The sequence below is a fragment of the Mycetomoellerius zeteki genome, unplaced genomic scaffold, assembly GCF_001594055.1.
Source record: "Mycetomoellerius zeteki isolate Tzet28-1 unplaced genomic scaffold, Tzet1.0 scaffold228, whole genome shotgun sequence".
Lineage (NCBI taxonomy): Eukaryota > Metazoa > Arthropoda > Insecta > Hymenoptera > Formicidae > Mycetomoellerius > Mycetomoellerius zeteki.
The window spans coordinates 794,956-817,767 of record NW_017257203.1 but is presented as its reverse complement, the minus strand read 5'-3'; the positions used below and the strand labels follow the sequence as shown (position 1 = coordinate 817,767).

Here is a 22,812-nt window from a genome sequence, read left to right as displayed (position 1 = left end):
TTAGAAATTGCGGTATTATCTGTATACCGCATTCACTCTCTCTCTCTCTTTATTTCAGCCCATTCATTCGCGCTAGAGATCAAGATACAAACTATGTATCATGATTGTTTCTGTATTGGATGAGCCTTTCCATTCCACATGTGAGATACGGTAGTGAAATAGTTATATGAAAATACGAGAATGATAATACCGGTACAAATACAGGTACAAATCGCGTTTGTCGCTTTTTTATCAACGTAATTCTCAAGATAGTATCCAAACACTTTTTCTCTCTTTTTTTTATACACGCGAAAAGGACAATTTTGCTGAAGGACCTAAAAATTTAGCTAGATTTGAAAATAATTGGACCATCAAAATAATTATGTAGGAAATTCAAACATAATGAGCAATGCTGCAAAAATTTTTGATATCTTAGCAACCAGCTTGAACCAGTTTTACATAATTATTTTAATAGTTCAACAAAATTATTTTCAGATGTGTATCTAGCTAAATTTTTAGACGTTTCAGCAAAACCGTTTTATCTATGCACTCTTTTTTCACGAGTATTTCTAAGATTTATAAGAGATTTTAATTTTAATTACGTCATCTTTATAATTTTACAACTGCTACGCATAATAAGAATCGTTAAAAATTCTCTTTCTAATTTTATGTTCATCCTTTTGAAACATTTATTAATAATTCATAAAATTCGTTTCTCCAGAGCTTACTGAATTTCTATTTCTGTGACTATATCCTACGATTTTTCATATATTATTTTGCAATACTTACGTTTATATTACTTCCGTAGAATTGATTTTCATTTTTCTAAGAGATAAATAAAAAAATTATACATTTTCTATAATCTTTTATAACACGTATAATGATTTTAATAGAATTGTAAATTGTTTTAAGAATAAATCTTTTTTATTATATAGATTATGTTAGTTTCGGAAATTGTACGATTAGGTTTCGGATTTGTTATCAAACGCTGTATACATGCGCGATTCGGTTTTTTTTTATAACGCTGTGATGCACATGTACACTTCGTTCAATATTATTAATATTATTATATGACAGAGTTACATATATGAATATAAGGCTTAAAAAACTGATTGACAAGAAACACGCTAAAATTAAACAAATTTTTATCTTTAAAGCTCTATTGAAAGCACAAAGGTCTTCACACATTTTTTGGTAATGAAATTCATGATTCAGTTACGCGAATATATTTCTTTCTCTATAAACGAATAAAAAGTTTCGTGTGACGATGAAAAAATTTACCAATTTATAAAAAGCTTTTTTAAACAAAGTTAGTAGTTTAAGATAGAGACAAAGCTAAAAAATTACATGGACAAACATACAGGTTCGTCAATGCGACCATGTAAATGTTAGGGATGGTGACGTATCACAGATGCACACCAGATGTAATTCCGAGGGCACCGACCTCGGCTACCCTGAGCAAGCACTGAACTGCAGGTAGTGACGTCATTGACAAAGTCTCCCTCTCTCTCGTTTCCATGGATACAATGACGTCATACTTTCTGTGTGATGTATACGGCGGGTTTTCGAAAATTGTATTCCTCGTGAAACAGACAAGATAAGTAAAAATATTCGATAAGAATAGATTCTTTTTTCCTTGAAGACGAGATTATAAGAACTGTCAGGTTTTTATGGTTCCCATCAGTTCTTCAATTTCGAAAGCTTATATAAGTCGTCATGTATAATATGTAATAAATCAATAATAGAAATTTTTGCGAATCCTTTCCTCTGGAATGTAAAAAAGAAAGAAAGATCTCGTAATAACAGAAAAGGGATTAGATTAATTTTGATTAGTGATGATCTCAGTTTAACTTCATCTTTCTTTTTCTTTACTTTTCTAGCTTTGCTCCTTGTTTCCTGTCGCTTATCCGCTTTATAAATTAAAACTTTACATTATGCGAAAATTCAATCTCGACAAAAAGCTTGTTGTATTTCAATTTACATTGTAATAGTTAATAATACTATACGACGATATTTTCGCATGCTTCGCTGTACAATCTGTAGATTTGCGATGATCATTTGCTTAGTATAAGTTACTTTACAAATTTACGGTATGATTCACTTAAAAAATTAAAGCATCTTCTAAAAAATCATGCACATTTTATTATAAATTTTTTATGATATTTTACAAGAAAACGCGATGTGCAGAAGGTCTTATTTCGGATCAATAATGATTTGTATTTCCGGGTTTCGTTAATCCATCTATATATATATAGTAAATAGCCCAAATTGATATTTATTCAATTGGTAAATAACGTTCCCATCGACTCGTGCAAATGAAACCGGGAGACGTACGAAACGCGGCGTGAGATAGTGAATGAAAAGCAGGAGACAGCTCCATCCTCGATCCTCGTTTAATACCGATCAACTCGAATCGATCGTGTCGGTCCTTTACAATCTCGTCGTTCGTCCGGCAATAAGAGCAAACGATGGATTGCGCGGAATGTAATGAAGAAAAGGGATTGGATTGCCGCGGATCAGCCTCCGAGTGCCGCTTTAATTTCGCGTTTCTTCCTTCTGCTTGGATAAAAGCGCGTGCACGGCTAACCGAGCAGATGGCAAATATTTTCTTGTGTCGCTGAAAAGGCAGCGAAAAGTTTTATCGCGCATGAAGACGAACGCAGTCTCCGGCCTTTTGGCATGTTCTCCTTTTTCTTTTCGGTTCTGTCACACTCTATTTCTCTCAACCTCACGCATATCGTTCTTTCTTTACTATGTCTTTCATTGGTTTAAAAAAAATGATACCTCTGTGCATCACGTTCGGCGAGCGAGAAATGTTGTTCCTCTTGCCGAGAGAGCGTGAAAGATTTCACCCCTGTCATCCCTGATTACATACACAAGTTCTCTCCGTGTTTCACCGGTGTTGACTGCCAGCCGTTTAAATTTCAAGTTCAATTTTCACCTCACGAACCGTCGTGAACGTAATAAAGTTGTTACGTATGTTTACATGTTTTCCGCTGCATGTTGGGATAACGACTGTTACGGCAATATGCAGAAATATTACGATTGCATCCAAATGATTTATGATCTCTCGAACACGTGCATGACTGCACACGTTTACACCTTGATGGCTTGCTTTAAGGGGAGTTTGTTTAATTAAGAGTCGAGTTGGCGTGTTGAAATGCAGTTTTAAAGATTGATTTAAATTGATACCTTGTTTTCTTTTTTAACGCGAAGATTTTTGAAAATTTCGTACGATTTCAATTTAACAATCTCGAGTTATTTCATACACTATTCTAGTGAGGAAAATGATAAAAAATCTGTATAGGCACGTACACGAAAAAAAATACAGCTGAAAACTTCACTGATTCAGCAAATCTACAGTCGTAATATACAAACAGTCAATTTTCTATGGTAAAGCAGCAAAGTTGACAGCTGAATAACATTAGCGATTTGTTAAACCATCAAATCTTCTTAGTTACAGATATTAAATTCGCGCAGTAAGTTATAGGTTTGCTGTACCATCCAATTAATTTTTTTTCCGTGTATATTTTAACGGCACGATGTCTCAGTTTTGGTAAATTCAAAAAAGAGAAAGACAAAAATCAAATTTTGTTACTGGAAAAGCATTGTTTACATTGAGCTATTGACGATTGTCTTCATTGGAAATACACGTCTCAATCTCCTTCAAATATCACAACGTTCTGAGCATAACATTTGGTAAACGTTAACTCCACCGTTGAATAATAGAGCGTGGGTGAGAGGCGAGGTTTCCTCTACAAGCTCAGCAATTGCCCTTTCCCGGGTGTTCTTGGGAGCAGATACATTTACTGAGAAAGAGTTGTGAATTATACAGCTTTCTCTCTCTCTCTCTCTCTCTCTCTCTCTCTCTCTCTCTCTCTCTCTCTCTCTCTCTCTATCGTTACGAGAAACCTCATTCGAGCACCCGGCGATACAAGTTTTTCTTTATCGTCCGCGTACTTTATTACCGCGATGTTTACGAGTAACCGCTTTGCCTCTCGACATTTTCATCGTCCACCGTTTATCCCTTTGACGCTACAATATATCCTTCGGCACCGTCGACACTGTCACTGAATTGATAGCTACTGTATCGGTACACCAGCAAATAATAGCGGTGCTGTTGTCAATCGATCTTTTCGTTCGGCGACGCGCGCGTGACGTAATCCTGCGGGTTTATAACAAAATCACCGGAAATGGGGTTTAGCGTAACTAAATGTAATTTAATCCAAAGAGAAACTAATGGCTCATGCAAAATAGAACAATATTTGTTTTTATCCTTTGTAAAACTGTATGAAACACTTTGCTGTTTGCTCGTTATTTCACTGCTTTCGAATTATACGATTTTTTGTAACGATATGAATGCTCTCATCAGTAACAAAAAACAAGTTCTACACTAAAAAAATGTTTGAAAATGGACAAACCAGAAAATTCTGATTATATCAATTAGAATTTCGATTATCTGAATTAGAATTTTAGTAGATTTAACCAGAAAATTTTCTGATTAAATTAACTAGAAAATTTTCTGATTAAATTTACTAAAATTCTAGTTCAGATAATCGAAATTCTAATTGATATAATCAGAATTTTCTGGTTTGTTCATTTTCAACCAAACATCTTTTTCAGTATATGAATTGTTTAAAGTAGTATGTTTCTTATTACTAATTAGACACAAATTTCTCGTATTTATTTCAAAATTCAGGCTAAATATTTAAAAAAATGTATATACATATGAATTTTCTGTATGTGATATATTGTAGAAATTTAATATTCTTTTAATTATTGAATTGAAGAAGCATATACTTTAGAGTTGTTTTCTTCTTACTTAACTACATCTGTTTTCTCGATTGATTGCTATCTTACTTTAAGATATTCTAAATTCACAAGTTTCTCGCCGATCGCATCAGAAAGCACTGCTACGTTATGTACATAAGGAGCGATTTGGTGAGATTTATACGGATGATTGCAATGCGACTAACAATATTCAGCGACGTATGGGAGGAACTGTTTGTAAATCTTCCTCGCGTTGCTGGCTTTCTAGGCCAAGTGGAAAAATTGGAATATAAACTTTGATTTCACGGTTTACTCAGCGCATGTGACATTACTTTCTATATTCAACCGCATGAATTCTTTCTCTAATTTGATTCTTATAGTGGTTCTTACCAACTCATTGAAGCAAGCGCGAGTCCTGCACGAAAGTGTTGTGCAACGTCTAATAGTGTTTCTGGATTATTTCGCTTTTAAAGTCGAATTAACGGTCACGTACAAGGAACTTTATCCAATTTTATTTTAACTAATGTTATTAACATTATTTTGTAATGGTATACACTGTTAAATATTAAAAGAACAGTAAACCTAATACCTTAAGTTAAGTTAAAAAAATAACATTTTGTTTTTACGCAAAACATAAATCAATTCATTTCTGTGATTAGTTTCAAACGTCCATATTAACGTATGCACTTATTAAATAATAAACGAAATTTGAATCTTTAATATATCTTCTTGAATTAAATTGTTTAAACTCCAGTTTTAGTTAAATTAATGATATATTGAATAGAAATGATTAAAAATAACTCAAATTGGAAGTAATTTGACATTATGAATTTAACAATTTAATGTATACGTAAAAGTATATAATGTACTTAAAACAAGAAATTTCTTGGATATAATGCTTTATAAGTAATTTTCGTTTATTTCTTGCATTATCTCGAATGGAAAATTTTCTTCTCGCGCAAAGCGCACCTGTTTCAAATTAATGAAATGGTTTGCAGACCGTCTGCGAGAAAAAACGTCATTTTCACTGTTTGAGTGATCACTCGGTGCACACTTTCAACAAAGCACTTATGAGGCGGATACTATGCGAAAAAGTACCATGTACTGCTAACAAGTGAGAGGCACAACATATCAGCTTGACATGACCTCTTTTTTCAACATATGAAAAAAAACAGTGCTTCATTTGTACTATTCCTCTGTAATGTCTAAGCTAATTTGACCGTTTAATTATACACGAAAAAAATGCAATTTAATGCGGATATATATATATATATTGTCGCCTCTTATTACTCAAGTGCTTTATTTCCTTTTTTTGTATCAATGCAAAGAAAGATGAAAAAACAGAAATAATGTAGTGATAGATATCTTGTAATATGAAAATATACGCGTTTGATATCGTTGAGAAATAATTAAGTAAGATTCATTAGCTGCACTCATTTTCTTAGTAATTAAACAAACCAAGTAAAGCAACATGTATTGTGCGTTCAAGACTTACAAAGATTTTAATAAAATCGTTGTTTCATTTAGTAGTTTTTAAAAAGACTACTCTATTCACACACCCTGCTTTGTTCGCTATTTCTTTTCATAATCCGACAGAACAATGAGAATATCATGTATAATATTCTGTAGTGAGAAAAGGATGATGTAGAAGGGAACGGAAATCTATTTATACATTCTAAAGTCATTCGCAGTTAGTGACAGAAAGAAAGGAAGAAACGAAGAAACTTGGGCTCTGCTCTCCTTGAAAAATAGAAAAAATGAAATCTAATTTGCTGTAGCCGACAACGTAACGGAACGTTATTGCATTCACGACTTTATTTCGATAATTCAATATGGAGATGTAGCGGCGCACTTACGCGAAGACAGGGGACATGCTCGTTTTATATTCGAGACCTTGCATAAGCTGCAAGTGTGGAAGCCGGCAGACGAAGCGGGTTAGCTTTTGCGTTTTGAGGTGCCTTTACTGAAGCACGCCGCGCTTCGCCGAGCGTGAACAACTTGGCATCGGTGCCTATATAATCGCGGCAAGGTAACGTGAGACGACCCAAAGAAAATGTAATATCCGTCCGTTATCACGTTTTCCATCTCTAAAATGATACAGTCCTCCGCGAGGGATCGATAATCCCGGTTGTGGTCTCTGAACGATGACGCTTGAATTTTTAATCGCCCTTCGCGTGGAGAGTACGACTGATCGCGGCGTCATCGGTTGCCTCGCGATGCGCGCGTCGATTTCAGCTATCACTGTCAACGGAAATATATGCGTTCACGCGTTTCTCACTTTGTCAAATTCACGGAATTTGAAACGGTACTTTTACGAGGTATGTTTCTTCCCCGGAAAACACCCCGAGCGTCGTATACATGCTCGCGACAATCGTCAAACGAGTAATCAAGTGAAAAATAATGACGTTTGTTTTGATATGAGACACTTTTGTCTCGAGACAATTAATACTGAATTTCACGCTTTCTCAAAAAGCTAAAAAACAATTGTTCTGAATATAACAATAAATAAGAAAAGACAAGAATTTTCTACAGAAAAGAACAAATTATACCTATATATATGCTTTGCAATCCTTTAAGATCAAATTTTTTGTCTTTAGGCAAGGTGGACCTGCGTTTGATGGCCCAAAAAAGTTATCGCCGATAATAGATTTGATCAGATGACCAAGGAAAAATCTGGACAGCGATATTTTATAAATCCGCGGACTTCGGAGATTATGAGTATCGTAAAGCGGGGCGGTATCGGCGTAAGCTTAACGGCACAAAAATTTTATTTTATATAAATAGCTTTCTTAAGAGAGATAGGACAGCGTGTCTTTCGGCTGCTGACGTTGCGATATATCGATATGATATATCTGTATCGATACATTTGTACGTTGAATTATATACAATACTGAGCTGTATTTATGTGCTAAGAATTATATAGAAGATGGAAAAGATTTTAAGCAGAAATCTCTATTCGTTTAATAATTCTTTAAAATCTGTAATAAATATTAATTTTTGTCATGAAAAATTATCCAATATGTAAAATACGTATTTTACACGAATGATTTTTGGAGAAATTGAATTTTAAATATTCATAAAGTAATCATAAGTTAATATATGTACATAAAAGTTGATCAAATTAATGCATATTACATCGCGTCATTGAACATTAAAAAAAAGCATTAACTCAGGTTTTCATCGAAATTACTATTTTTATTATTATGGAGATTAGCAAATAGATTCCTTCAGACAGTATAACTTTTCATCGTTTTAAGCGAACTGATAAATGCATCTTTCTCTTACAATAGATGGGACTCTTAGATCTCACAAGAATTGGTTTAAACTACAATTTATGAGTAGCGTTAATTGAGCCAGGTAGTTGTTACAATAACCTGTTCACCGCGCAAATAGAGCGACAAAGGGATTTTGGAAATTCTTTTACCTTAGACAAGATTCATTCGATCACCTCAAATCTGTAGAACCTAGTAGGTTCGAATACTCTTATGAAGGGCCAATCTATTCTAGTTTCTATTTGCCACTGTATTCGAGCCAGGTCGATAGTGAGCGAGAATTCCGTTTCGATCGTTCTCAGGTTAAGCGTTTAATCCGCTCCGGGAACCCTCCTCTTCGCGGATTTGTGTGTGCGTGCGATGATGACGCAGTGACCTCGGCATGTGTGGTATATCTGCTCTTTGTCGCACCTCTGGTGTCGGCACGCTTCCCTTTTGGTGCGTCAGAGATGACGTCACGTAGCTAAGCAACCGCACCCTTGCGGCCCACAAAGACCCGTTTTTCCATGCCTTACGTCCCCAGCAACCGTTTCTCATTGTCCTTCGTACTTACGGGCCGAAGGACGAGCTCGGGGAACGTGTACATATACACGGAGATGGCTCGATAAGAAGTTACGTAGTCCCTGGGCTATCTCGAGTGAAAAAGCGAGTAGTTGTTCAGGTTGCCGGATAATCGCTCGAAATATGTCACACAGTCGAAGAGTACCATGATAATATAATTACTGGCACGACGTCCAGTTCGATCTCGTTATAGAGTTCCGTTGTTTCGAAAGTTTGAATATTGAGTTACCGATAACGATGTAGGTTTACGCTGTATACCTAACAAACCAACGATATACGTGTCCTTCGGGAAATGAATTTCATAAAGGATTTGATGGATGAAATTGATGACGGATGACCTGAGATACTTTATCGATACTTTCTTCTCCTGAAGATTTCGAACGAAGAGTGTAACTTTCGAAGATATTCGCACGTGAAGTGGGGAACGATAAACGACAACAAGCAAAACGTTACTAGCATCGATTATTCCCGTACCCGGTTTACCAATCGAACGAATTTACTTCTCTTCAGGCGTTACAAAAGCTAAAATCGTTAATCATTCCCGCATGAAAGTCAAATAACAATCGATTTGTCGCAACTGGCGTGGGATGCAAGTAAGGTGCATTACTGGAAGTGACATCGATAATGCGATCCTAGGCGACGTGTCACGGCATTGATATATGTCCTTGTTCGTTGCCGACCCTCGTAAGGGACTTTTCGCCGAGAATATCTCGTTCACAAAGCTTAATATAGAAACTGTAGCTTCCCCCCTCACGCTCCGTCTTGTTGTTCGTTGCTGTTTATCAGTGTCTGCACCTCGTGTGGATACATACGTGTGTATGCATAGGTATACATATAAGAAGAGAGTCAAGCATGAATACTACATGGGCGACGCGCTGGTCTCTACATAATACTGTCGCGTATGCACAGATAAGTATATTTTGCAGAAAAATAGCGATTTCTCGCCTTAAAGCTACGAAGCTACCCTTCGTGACGTACGATAATAACACAGCGATAATATTAAGATAAATATTACATTTTCTGTACATTTCCGCGCGTGGAATATTTCCTTGCTTTATTCATCTTTACAAGGTGTACAATTCGCATGCTTACTTTTCCATGAAACAATCCAAAATATGAGGAAGAAATTTACAAGGGAAGAGGAAATGGCTTTCATTCGCATGACTACATAGAATACAAAGCGAAGGTAAGGAGAATCATTATGTAACTCTGAGCTACCCGTATTACCGAACATTAGTACATTTACAATCGCGAAGCTGCATTCATTCAATTAACAACAATGAGTTAATCGTCATCGTCAAAATGAAACCATTGCGGCAGCGCCTCTTAATTAGCGTTATGGAAAATGAAGCGCGGAGAATTGCGAGTGAAACATTTCCTCTCTCAAGATCGTAGATAACATATATGCACATCCTCTCATCGTAATTTTATTGTGATTTCAAAAATTCTATTGTGTGTATATGTGTGTACGTATGTGTTCTCTTATTAAATGCCGTATATATATATATATATAGTAAAATAGGTATGCTTTATGAATTGTTCGAACATTAATGGATCGGTATCGATTTTAATCCTTTCTAATCCTTTTTCAACATTTAAATGTTATGATAATATATCTTATTAATTAAGAGAGAGAGAGAGAGAGAGAGAGAGAGATACAGTGTTTATTAACATTCTAGAGCAAATCCTCTAAGAATATACGGAACAAGACCTACAATAAGAATACAATGCAAAAATAATGATATAAAGAAAATAAAGCAAAAAGTAAATAATACAAAGAAAATAGAGACACAAAAAGAAAATACAAGAAAAATAATACAAAAAAAATAGAGGTACAAAGAAAAAAATAGAAATGAAAAAAGCAAGTAAATGATAATAAATTTACAATATAAAAAAGAATTAAGAAAAGATAATACAATTACAATAGATAATTACAAAATATAATAAAGCGAGAGAGAGAGAGAGAGAGAGAAAGACAGCGAGGAAGAAAAAGAGAATGTAAGTGGTAGGGAAAAAATTGAAAAAATTTTAGGATGGTATAAAAGAAAGGAAGCCAGAGGTGGAAGAAAAATAAAATAGAAATGGTATGTTTTACGTGCTCCGTAATGATACTATTCTTCGCGCAACGAAATTGCGAGTAAGACAATCATCTTCAGCACGGAAAGTTATATTAGAATAACGATTTCTCGTAATGATCTGTCTCGTCTATTTCGCATCGAATTTCAATTAGGAAGACGCTTTTGTCGAACGTATTTAGTTAATTCGTCGGTTCAAATGCATAACGATGCACTCGATTTAAACTGTCAGGCTTTGATACACGTCGAGTGAACTGTTTTTATTCGCGGATTTCTCTGCAAAAGCGGTGAAGCCGTGTAATACCTATGTGGTTGGAAATATTCAACAGGACAAATCTCTCTAATTTAGTTTGGGGATAGAGCGATAAATAAGCTTTTATACTCGATTTTTAATAAACCTCGGCGTAACGACAAATATTATATTTTGGAATTTTATATACTCCGTACATATCGCACGAATATATTTAGCTACGTGTTGTTTTGGAATATAATTTTGTATTTTCGTATTTTTAATTTCGCCGAAAATTCGACAAAAAATTATCCTGCTATTTTATTCCAACTGTGTATTTTAAACATTTTAATATCTTATATTATTATTTGATATAAGAGTTCACTAAAAAAATAATTAAAATTATGTACGATTAAATGATTATAGAATTATAGATCAATGTACAAAAAATTTGAAACAAGATATTTTTAATTCTTGAAAGTATTGATAATTTATGATCCAAGAATATTTTAAGAAAAATATTATTACGTCGCATACCAAAATTCGGAAAATTGAAATTATGAATAACTTTGTATGTGGATATATCCGAGTGAATCCGTGATAAATCTGTACATATGTATTATAATGCATAATATCGAAATGATTTTGTTTCATTTAACATATGAAATATCGCTCGTTTTATCCGATTCGACACTTTCTACAATAAAGAAACATTTTTGTGTTACTTTTTCCTTTTATGTATGAAATACTATATTTTTCAAATAATTAAATATAAATTTATATTTATATCGCTCCAGAAAAAGATTTCGGTACAGATATCCTACGTAGACTATTAACTGGTATAAATCCTTAAACTTGTAAGATTGGAGAAATGAAATGAGCGATCGACATCTTACAAGTAGCATAATCTCTGCTTACAGCTCTAGTTAAATATTCTTCCAAGATTCTCGTTTTAGATGGGCGTAATCGGTTCTCTCTTTCTCGCTTTTCTCCTTCTCTTATCGCCATTTAACTCGTTCGATTATTTTCTTTCGTTTCAAGAATTCTGCTTGCGTCGATAACGTGAATAGACCATCAAGTATACTTTTTGGATTTCTTTCTGACGTCACAGTCTTTGGTCTCCATTTGATTCGAGCTTTGAATTGAGTTTATCAGACCTACAATGTTTCTTTGACGACAACCACTTATAAAAATTGTTATCGCTACATTTAAATTAAATTATAAATTGAAATTACATATTAATTTAATGTATCTCATATTTCTAGAATATAAACGGCAGAAAATAATTCCGATCTACTTGTAGAATTGAATAAATTCTCTAGCTTTTGATGTATAATTCTTGCTGATCATTTAAATCCCCGTATCTTTGAGTTGTGCAATATTGATGATATACATTGGTATGTTTCGAAACTCTACAATTAATATAGGGCGCTGAATGTGATCATTTAGACCATTGCCGCAAAACCTGAACTCTCTCTTGGCTATTCAGTTATGAGATCTCAACAGTGTTTCCTACACTAACGAGCGAACGCAAGCAACTCTGTTCATCCATCGCAATTTTATTGATTTAATGCCGAGCTATTTGTCTCCGCTTTTGTACATATGGCATTTTGTTGACTATTATCGCTATCGGACAAGAATATTTCTGTTAGCAATATATATTACGCATTTATTCAATTAAATTCGCAATTATCGAACCTCAACGTTATTGTTTCGTGACCATGTTATTCGTATTATTTGCAATGATGCTTCGGAACAATTAATAAGTAAAACTTTTGAATAAGACATGAAAGATAAGGATAAAATATATAAATAAATCGTACAAGATAAGTACGATTTTACAAAAATAATTATTGCATTAAATTTTTTAATTTGATGTAGTGTTTTTTTTTCTAAAAAAATATTATACTGCTTTTAGATATATAATCTATAAATCAGACGAATTCTAATTAAACTAGTTACAAAACTTTCGTCTATAAATATAATGAGAAAGAACTTATCTAAATACAATTAATAATGTGACGATTAATTAATTAATCGTAGAACAAAACTTGTGATTTTCAAACGATTAAATTTATTTACGCAGAGAAATCTGGTTCGAGCAAATCGTAAATTCGGTTGACTATAATCGAGGGAATCGAGTGTCGCAGCGCTCGTTTCGTGTGTCAGACCTGTGGTTGAATGTGACCTCTTATCGGGCCGTTGACGCACGCTTGTCCCTCGGTGGAATCTCCAATTATGAGTTCTCGACACCGGTTACGCTTCACGGTAAAAGACCACGTCCGCAAGGGAATTTCCGGACCTCTTGCTCTCGTAACCGATGTAACCTCTTAACATTCGATGTCGATTGTCGCATCCTACGGAGGGTTACCAAGTTGCGTTCTCTTGCACAAAGGACTCCGGTTGTAAATGTTGACGCAATATCGGTCGGTTCGATTTGGCTTTGTGATCAATGGCTTTGTGATTGAACTGGCATATTTGATGTTAATATCGCGGCAAAGAAAATAATCTGTTATATTCTCAAAGTGTAATTTACTTCACGGTTCATTCACATACACCCACAACAACATACACGAGCATATAAGATTAAGTTTAAAATTGAACTTTAGTTATTTTTATTTTACCACATTTTCCTCTCTTTTATACAGTGAAGTATTTAATCCTAATCGATATTCACGTATCCAGCGGACTCGAACATTTCCTTCAACTGTGTTATAAAAAATTATTTATAACAAATGTTTTTCATAACCTTACATAGTTTTAAGTTACATAATCTTATTTTACGGATTTTGACCTTCAAAATGAAAAAAAAAATCGTTTAGTCATGTTAACTTTAAGCAAAGATTAATTTGAAATATATTGGATCCGCGAATATCAGTTAAGAGAGAGCGGGTATCGATTAGAGATAAAAATACAAAATACACGTACAAGTTATAGGAAGAAGATTAATGTATATATTTATAAAAGATTCAAAAGTGAGATTCAAATTATTACTGGAAGTTAATGAAGAGTTTATTAAATTATATATTAAATTTATCAATATTGCCTCACGTAATCGTATACCGAAGTTGACGATATTTTCCTACCAGCTACCACTGTATACGATAAAACGAATAATATTCGATCCTGTGCGAATAGCGTCGCTGGCTGTGTGCGTAAATAAAGTTTACGGAATCTTTCTCGTAACAATAGCTTCACGTTAATGGATTTTAACTGTTACTATGTATGCAATAAGATCAGTAAGCATTGTGACACTCTTAGTAAGAATGCAATTTCTGTGCTTTCCAACGAACAAGTTCTGCTGGTGTCTTGCGGAATCTCTGCAGCACGTACCGCTACAAAACGAACAGAAAGCTTTTGCGGCATTATTACGGTGTATACGTTAGAGTTATACAAGTCATTTTCTTCTTCATTTTGAGAAACACAAAACTTTAGACAAGAGTGTCCAGCATAAAATCCAACCGCTTTGATGACGCAATTTTTTACGATCCTGTAAGAAACCCAAGCTTTATTGCCATTTTAAAATAATTACTCGAAGACTAATGCCTCGTGAAATTCTGGCCGGTCGCTCATATGAGAATATTACGCGAGAACGGTGGATTATATCGCCGTCGATGATGGGGCAGTAAATTTGCTCACCGTCTGAAAATGTCGCGCGGTCGGAATTTGCGGAAAGACGCCGGCAACATAGAAGAAAGTAATTTAGATCGCTCTTCAAAGGGAACCCCAACTTGGAACGTGCTATGAAATTACTACCGTCGGTAGTAATCATGAATCATACTTCTTGTTGTAACTCACAATGGTTTTATAAGGGTTCAGGAATTTAGTCGAAAATAAACGTTCAAGTCGTTTTTACGCAGATGTGTCTTGTAGCTTGTTATAATAACTGTCCCATTATCAAAAGGAAATATTAACAAAAGATATATTTCTGATTCTGTTTCAACGAGTGTGTAAAAGTATAGGAATGGGATTATTAAGTAAAATTATCATGACTCTCAAAAAGCTTGCGCATTTCGTTGATGCATTAGCCATTTGAATATTTATAACGAGACTCGTAACTTTTCGCACGAGACTTGATGCAAAATTTTTGCAAAAAGTTGCTCCATTAGTCACAAGCGAGATACACGTAAAAGAAGCCTTAATCGATATATCATCATGATGCAACGCGTGTTACGACAAACTGTGACGAACGGTAAACACGGTGTCGGCGAGTACTTCGTACAAAAAAAAACATCGTCGCAACTTCAGCAATCTGTTTTAGTTTTGGAGTTAATATTCCTCAGGAGAGCTAAACGTGTTCCCGCATGTTTACGTTTATAGACGTATGCTATGCCGATGTTGCACATTGTTCCAATACATCGTACGCTGACGCAAAAGTAAAACGACTGTCAGGAAATAGCGAGGGGTGTCGAAGTTGGAGGAATGACTTTAGTTCCGCCGTGAAATCCGCGAGACGAATTCGCGGCGGTCACATTATGAGCTGCATGCGCTGAAAAACTTTTAAAAATCCGCGGATTTGCCAATTCCGAAGAACTGTCGTATCATATTTTTATTGTTGAAAAAAAGCCAAGTTTACGAAGGAAAATTTTAGAATGTATATTATATATACTGAGAAGGAGAGAAGAATTCAACCCTGATTGCTTTTGGTCTTTTAATACAATTCTCATAAAATTTATCTTAAACTAATGGTCCATGCGTACGTATTTGCGGTAAGAAACCTCTTTTCGTGCACGAAGTAATTTCGCATGCGACTAACATCAGAAATTTGAGTCAATCATTAATGCGTCGCCGAATGCGGAACTTTCTTATACGTCCGTTCTTCTTGTATAACTCGAGCACGCAATAACTTCCACCTGTCCGTGAGAATCGTACGTGTTTCGAATGTTATTCTAGCGGGAATAGTTTACGATTTTATGGAACAAATGCTTCCTCGCTGTGAACCGTATTATACCATCGCTTTATGTCGTTCCTGTATAGCTTTCACTCAAAATATATAAACTGTACGCTTATATAATCTGACAGTACTTCAGTCGATATAAAACAGATAAAACGGTAAGAAGTTTCCTCTGGAATGATAGTCTCCTTCTTCAATACGACGACAAAAAATTTTTCATCGATGAACAGCTGCAACGAGGTCGACTAACATTTTGTAAAATTACAAATTCGTTCTTGCCACCGGCTAAAAATACTAATTATTTACGTAAATCATTTTGGATGAATGTATCTGTTGCGGTTTTCCGTAAAATATCACGTTTCCTGAAAACTTGTTTAAACAGCTTGCGTCCAAGTTAAGTAGATATTTGTCGCTCAAGTGCACTCTTGAGCACACCGATCGTTCAATTTCATTTTATAGAAAGGTTGAAGTGCACCTGAGACGAGAGACGGCAACGAAATCGTGTTCGCGCTCGGTAGAATCCTTCACATCTATCGATTTACACAGAAAACTTGCGGAAATTTCTATGGAATCAAACGTATACTTTGCAAAAAATAACATTTACAGAATAGAGTATCACGACAGTGTCGAATGAAAAACTAAAATAACATCGCATAAAATATTTTCATTTTTTAATGTTAGAGATACATCTTCGCTTAATTTCGCCCTATCTTTAAAACACGATACATTTTTTTTTATAGACTGGAAATATCCTCTTAAATTTTTTATGCGTACGCTTCGGTTTATCGGTTACGATTAAAATATGGATTAATCTTTATATAACTCACTCCGTCCGGATGATATTTCGGCACGCCACTCGGCGTCGTGTTGCTCCCACAAAATTCGGCCAGAACATCCTGGAGCTTCCGTGTGGAATCTGAGAAACAATTAACGGTTTGATAATTTATTGCATTCATAGTTAAATTTTATTCTATAATATTGGAAGAATAATTGTCAGGTATCAAAGGGAATTTAAATAATAACACATGTTTTATAATAGTCGAAAATTTAATAAAATGTTTCATAACAATACGTATAAAACGTAAAAGCAAATTAAAAAAGTAATTTTATTGGATCAACAAAATTTGATTGGTGATGTGTATGACACAAATACTAAAAATTTTTTTAATATTTAAAATGCTTCCAGTCTTAGTTTTATAAATTGATCATTCCAACAAATGGAATTAAAAAAAACATTAAAATTATAAATATATCAATATTTCGTGAGAGATTTTTTCTGGCTGTACGATTCGATACGTCAGTAAATGTGTCACGAACAAGTTTGTTTCTGATAGATAGACAGTGAAGAGAGAGAGAGAGCGATTGATCAACCATCTCGAAGTCAACTGTTTACAGAAGAGACAACGGTGATAAATTGACTAATAATAGGAGGCCATTGGCCTAATCTACCCTCACTGACGTCATAATGCACTTAATGGATCGGGATATTTTTGGGCGACTACTATTTTCGAGCCGATTGACGGCCACGATGGATCGTATTCGAACGGGCAGATGATTAATGCATCCAGCTAAAATTCACGTTTCCGCCTCGATGTCTGTCCATCTCGCATAACTGCCCCGATAATTATTGAACAATTATTTTATAACAGTAGAATATCCACACAAATGAATCGTAAACAGTAACTTTATGACAAAGCAATTTTTTTCAAAAACTATACTTATTACGATAAATTTATTCATTTTTAATATATATTTATTCTATTTTAAAAAGTTGTAGACGCTCAAGCAATAATTTTCAAATAAATTTAATGTTGATTTTTTGTTAAACAATCTTTGATTTGTACAGTCGATTTATAATTTAATTTATAATTATTTCTACGTTATTATTTAACTTAGGAGAGAATTAAAGAAAATGTTTATCAGTTAATGCCAGTTAAAATACGTACAGAAAGAACTATTTTGCTGAAGCTAAGTAAAAATTTAATTAGATACAGATCTGAAAATAAATTTTGTTGGATTATTAAAATAATTGTGCAGAGAGAAAAGTCAAGCATAATAAGCAATGCTGTAAAAAGTTTTGACATTTTAGTAACCAGCTTGAGTGTTCTGCATAATTATTTTTATAGCCACCAAATTTATTTTCAGATCTATATCTAACTAAATTTTTAGGTATCTACTTCAGTAAAACCGTTCTTTCCGTTCGATAAATGTGATGTACACTTGTTAGATTATTTTTAAATATTACTGATATTAGTGATATTAATTCCTTGATCTCGCTCATTTTGCAATCGCATCCTATTTCTGCGGAAATCCTTTGTTTCGCACAATGTTATACTATTTCGAATAAAAGATTATGTACCAGGATGAAAGCCATATTACGGTAATGCCAGTAAATTTGTTGACGAACAGCGGCAATTTATTTAGCTTACACGACAAAGTATAGCGCTTGTTCGATGCATTAGTGCTTTCTTGCGCGAACGTTGCGTATGTTGCTTCTTCTCGAAAGACATAGGCGTTGCTACAGCCTCGCATCTTCCTGTCAGTCGGATGTAAAATACTAGACAGTAGAGAAACACCTGTACGTCATCAAACCCGCGATCGAGGCGTTAATGCGCGGAAAATTCGGAGAGCGTTTACTGTCGGTAACGATCGCTAAATCGCACGGAAATATACGGTAAAATTATACGAATTTCAACGTTCGGATCTACATATTATATCAGTGAGATTATACATAACAAGCGATTTTATATATGTGTTCGTTTTAATTATTCATTCCAATCGGGAATTTCTTGAAATCTCGCGATTGTTTTTATCCAAAGCAATATCTGCGAAAATATCTACGAGGTTTTCAAGAAAATATTGCAAGCTACTTAACGCACTTAATATTTTTAATTAAAGTTTTAAATGCATATTATTTTATAAACTTGTTTTAAACAACATGCGCGAATTGCACGATGCTTTGTAACAGAAGAGAGCAAACGAAGACATATAAATTGCTGATTATTCGATATTTCTCTTTTCAACATGATAGTATTTACGTTTTACATCCATTTTGATGTATTTTTAATAGCTTTCATTCAACAAACTTCCAGTTGTTGACTTTCATTCTGCGTAATTAAGCGGAGCTAATTACCACTTCGTTTCAGTTATATTTAATTGAGTTAAGTGCTATCTGTAATTAAAGATAGTGCCCCGTTGGTAGCCATATAATTTAAGAATATTCACTATGCCACATGAAAGTCTCAGGTAGAAAATTTACATTTATGTATTAAAAAAAAATTATATTGTTCTATTCTATCAGAAACACGCGGTTATAAAACATTTTAACAAAAGATCAGAATGTTTTTTATTACAACGTATTATCTTACGTATTAATTTACGCTTTGACGGTAACAAATAATGTTATATTATCTTTCATTGTTCAAATAACTTACTTTCTCGTAACTATAATCTAATTCGTGCAACGATAGTCGCGTAACCCGATAGCGCGCGTAACTTTAGTTACTTCCATCGCAACAAAACTTTTAAAGAACGCAACAGGCAACACGAGAAGCTCATTTGTATTCAATGAGTAAATTCGGGATAAAATTATCGCACATTCGATCCGATTCGGAGCAAACAAAATTACGCCATTTGATTCATTCGGAGGGCACTGCATGAATGGTCGTCTAATCAAGTATACACTCAAAATTACAAACTGTTCGAATTTGAAACTGTTGAGAAAAATGTAAAATTAATGCATTGACTTTGATGCAAATAGAAATAAAATTGCGATAAATATTCTAATACTGTCATGAACAATTCATATAATAACGGTTACAAATTTGCAAATATTATAGTGTTAAAAAATTTTTGAAACTTTATTTTGATCGATTCTTTATATCAAATAATCTTCCTTGTTCAGAACTTTGAAATCAGCTTGCATATTGATAAATAGTTAAGAGACTAATCTTCGTTAAGTGTCCGCAAATTAATAACAGCGTCTATTAAGCGAAAATTAAGCCAGGTGTACATAAAGTTGTTCGTGTTAAATTTTGCCGACGCTAGATAAGTCAAAGTTGGTTAAAACTTCATCAGTAACGCAGACTTTAGGATTTACGACCTGTAAAAAAATTCAAAAGGAAAAAGGAAGAAAGTCTAGTTATCCGTTGTGATTTATCTGCATTATTTTACACGTTTCAGTACTTGCTTTTCCGTTTCTTTCTTTTGCTACTTACAAGCTGCCAAGTCCTGAAGTTGTTGGAATTCAGCTGGCGAGAGCTTATCCCAATGGAAGGTCATCCTTACTTCTGATCTATATATCCCTCAGGACGAGTGGCCAGATGTTGGATACTGAAATTCGTCACCTACAAATCAAAAGATATCGCTATTTGTAAAAAACGCGATCGGTATCGAATCTCTCTATATGGCTTTGTTATTCAAGATTTTCATATAGAAATAACTAAATCTCTATATTTTATTGAATTAGATTTGAAATTATTTATAGCTATTGCACCTGCACTATGAAGAAAGTAACACTCATGTTCGATAAGCTTCAGTGAGCTGATTACAATTTTAAACTGTTTAGCCACTAGCTGTGTGATCAATCGAACCAATTTCTTTATATTTTTTTACATATCTTTAGAGAAATATTAATGATTCTTTTGTGTAATATGTTGATAGAATTCATTTTTCAAATATTAAAGATATTTATAAATTAATGCTGATATATTTATTATTTTTTTTCTATTCATGCAATTCGGGCGGAAAACGTGTCATTTCAATAAATCAAATATAATAATAAATTAAATAATATCAAAAATAATAATAATAACACGATTAATTAAATAAATTATTTAACAAAAAAATTGGATTCAAAACTGCTTTAATTAAGTCAATTATCTATTAGATCAACGTGATTTTGATCAGAAGTGATTTTGATATTGATTTACTATTTGTTAGTGGTTTATATTAATGTAGTCCGTCACGATCTCACATGTATATACATTCGTTGCCCATCAGTCGTTCGAGCTAAAATTACAGATTTACGGTCACTGTGGCTGCCTTTCTCTCGCTGTAAACGCATCTATGTGTGTGTATGTGTGCAAGGTATATGTGAGAGGTATCCGAACGATCGAACATGTTTCTCCCGCAAATATGTGGCAACGGCTGGACATATGCTCTGTCAGCGAAATCTGTGACATTCGATAAAACTCGTTCGTTTGGCATTTTGAACGTTCACGATCCCTTTTTCACTATACTGTCTTTAGCTGAGTCACGTAAAACTTTATCCACAGTGAAAAAACCGTGGCACGATATTCACAGGTCCAATGTATCGAATCTTTTTCCAGAATTCGCTACGGTCAGCTACATCAAGCTTTAATCCACGAAAAATTAAATTTTTGTTAAAACGCGATCTATATTAATCAATAAGTCGCTATATTTTAAACTCCATGGGTCTGTTTTTTTTTTTATAAATAATCTATGCGAAATATAAATAAAAGGTTATTTAATAAACGTGAACAATCATTCATAATATGTATGTATGTTGCGTTTCTTTCTCTCTAAAATTTTATCAATTTTTCTCTCTGTTCTGAAATAAAATATATAGTAAAACAAATATGAACCTATAATTGCATTTATGCATTACTGATTTTTTTATGCACATTAATTATTGTTTTAATTAAAGTAATTTTTATTTTAATAATTATTATTTTTCAGTCTATTTTTTTCTCAACCATAATTACTATTAATATAGTAATCTTAATTCTCGACTAATTTTGACGATAATTTAATTAATACTTTTTTTCGATAATTTAATTATATCGAATAACAAATTTTAACCTTTATATGCAAATTATATAATTTTCTTTTGCATGAAAATTTTCGATCGTTACCGAAAATTAATCGATAACTCAATTAAGCGACGCTAACAGGTTTGCGAAATAAAGCGCGCAATACGCGATAATAACATCATTCATGAATATTGATTTGAGAATATTCAACGTACCTTTATCTTTCGGAACGTATTAAATATTTCATGATAACACCGTTCGATGCTTGTTTTTGCGTCTATATGCAAAGTAATCGTACAACTGAGTCGCTTTAGTTTAGTTAATCGATGATTAATTCGCAGAAGTGCCAATAGCAATTCAATGAATCAGAACTTCTTCTTTCTTCCTCTTTCGAGATAAACTGTGTTCAGTTCTCATGTTAGTAATCGTGATGATTGAGTTAACTATCGATTAGCGTTAATCAGAATTAATGAAAGAGGCCCTTATTCATTCACGAGATCAGATGAAAGGGCGGGTAGTGTCATGAGTCGTTTGTATATCGCCGCATTATTCTACTAAATACAGTAGTGACAAGTGCTAGAAGACGCAATTATTCAATTAGTGGTACTGAACTACGTGAATAATGGACTCTCGACGGATGAGTAAGCAGATAGGTCGTTGGTGGGGTTAATTTTTTCATTACTTTACAAATATACAAAAATTAGTAAGTAATTCATACTTTAATATTTTTAAAAAGTATTTGTAAAGTTGTGCATTAAAAAAAATGTATATAAATGTTGTAATTAATTACTTGGTCTAATTAAGTAAGAGAAATCCTATTTTCATTTAAAGTGGATCTCAGTACTTAAATATTTCGGTGTTTACATACATGTTCAATTTTGCAAACTGTATGCCGAAGTCTTTTTCAGTTTTGAAATGCAATCATAAACAAAACTTTTGTTCATGATTGCATTTCAGGATTGAAAAGATTTCAGCGCGCAGTTTACAGAATTGGACATGTATAATAATAAATTCGCACCAAAATATTTAAGTGCTATAACATCCGCTTTCACTAAAAATAGGAGTTTTCTTAATTAGATTTATTCTCATCGCATCGATCTAATTTCGAATTATAATTGTAATTACTCGGTGTTCCTAGTAATACATTTCAAAGAAAGAAAAATACACAGGGCACGAATGATCCTGTCATGTGTGTCAAGGATTAATTGAAAAAGATGTCTTACACAATTTGTTCATTGGATGTGAGAAATCGATGCGA

The 22,812-nt window shown here is 33.7% G+C and overlaps 1 protein-coding gene across 2 annotated transcripts in view; it reads right to left on the bottom strand.

Annotated features, from left to right (window-relative positions):
- Dgk (diacyl glycerol kinase 1) overlaps positions 1–22,812 on the bottom strand; it is a 101,939-nt gene that overhangs the window by 30,043 nt on the left and 49,084 nt on the right. The window contains exons 2-3 of one of the 2 annotated variants that reach the window (XM_018449015.1): positions 19,998–20,126; positions 16,608–16,696 (exon numbers count right to left, since the gene is read on the bottom strand). In XM_018449015.1, coding sequence (XP_018304517.1) covers positions 16,608–16,696; positions 19,998–20,061 — 153 coding nt within the window. In that variant the 5' untranslated portion in view covers positions 20,062–20,126. Of the gene's footprint in view, positions 1–16,607; positions 16,697–19,997; positions 20,127–22,812 lie in introns of those variants that run through there. The other variant, XM_018449016.1, reaches the window with a different exon arrangement.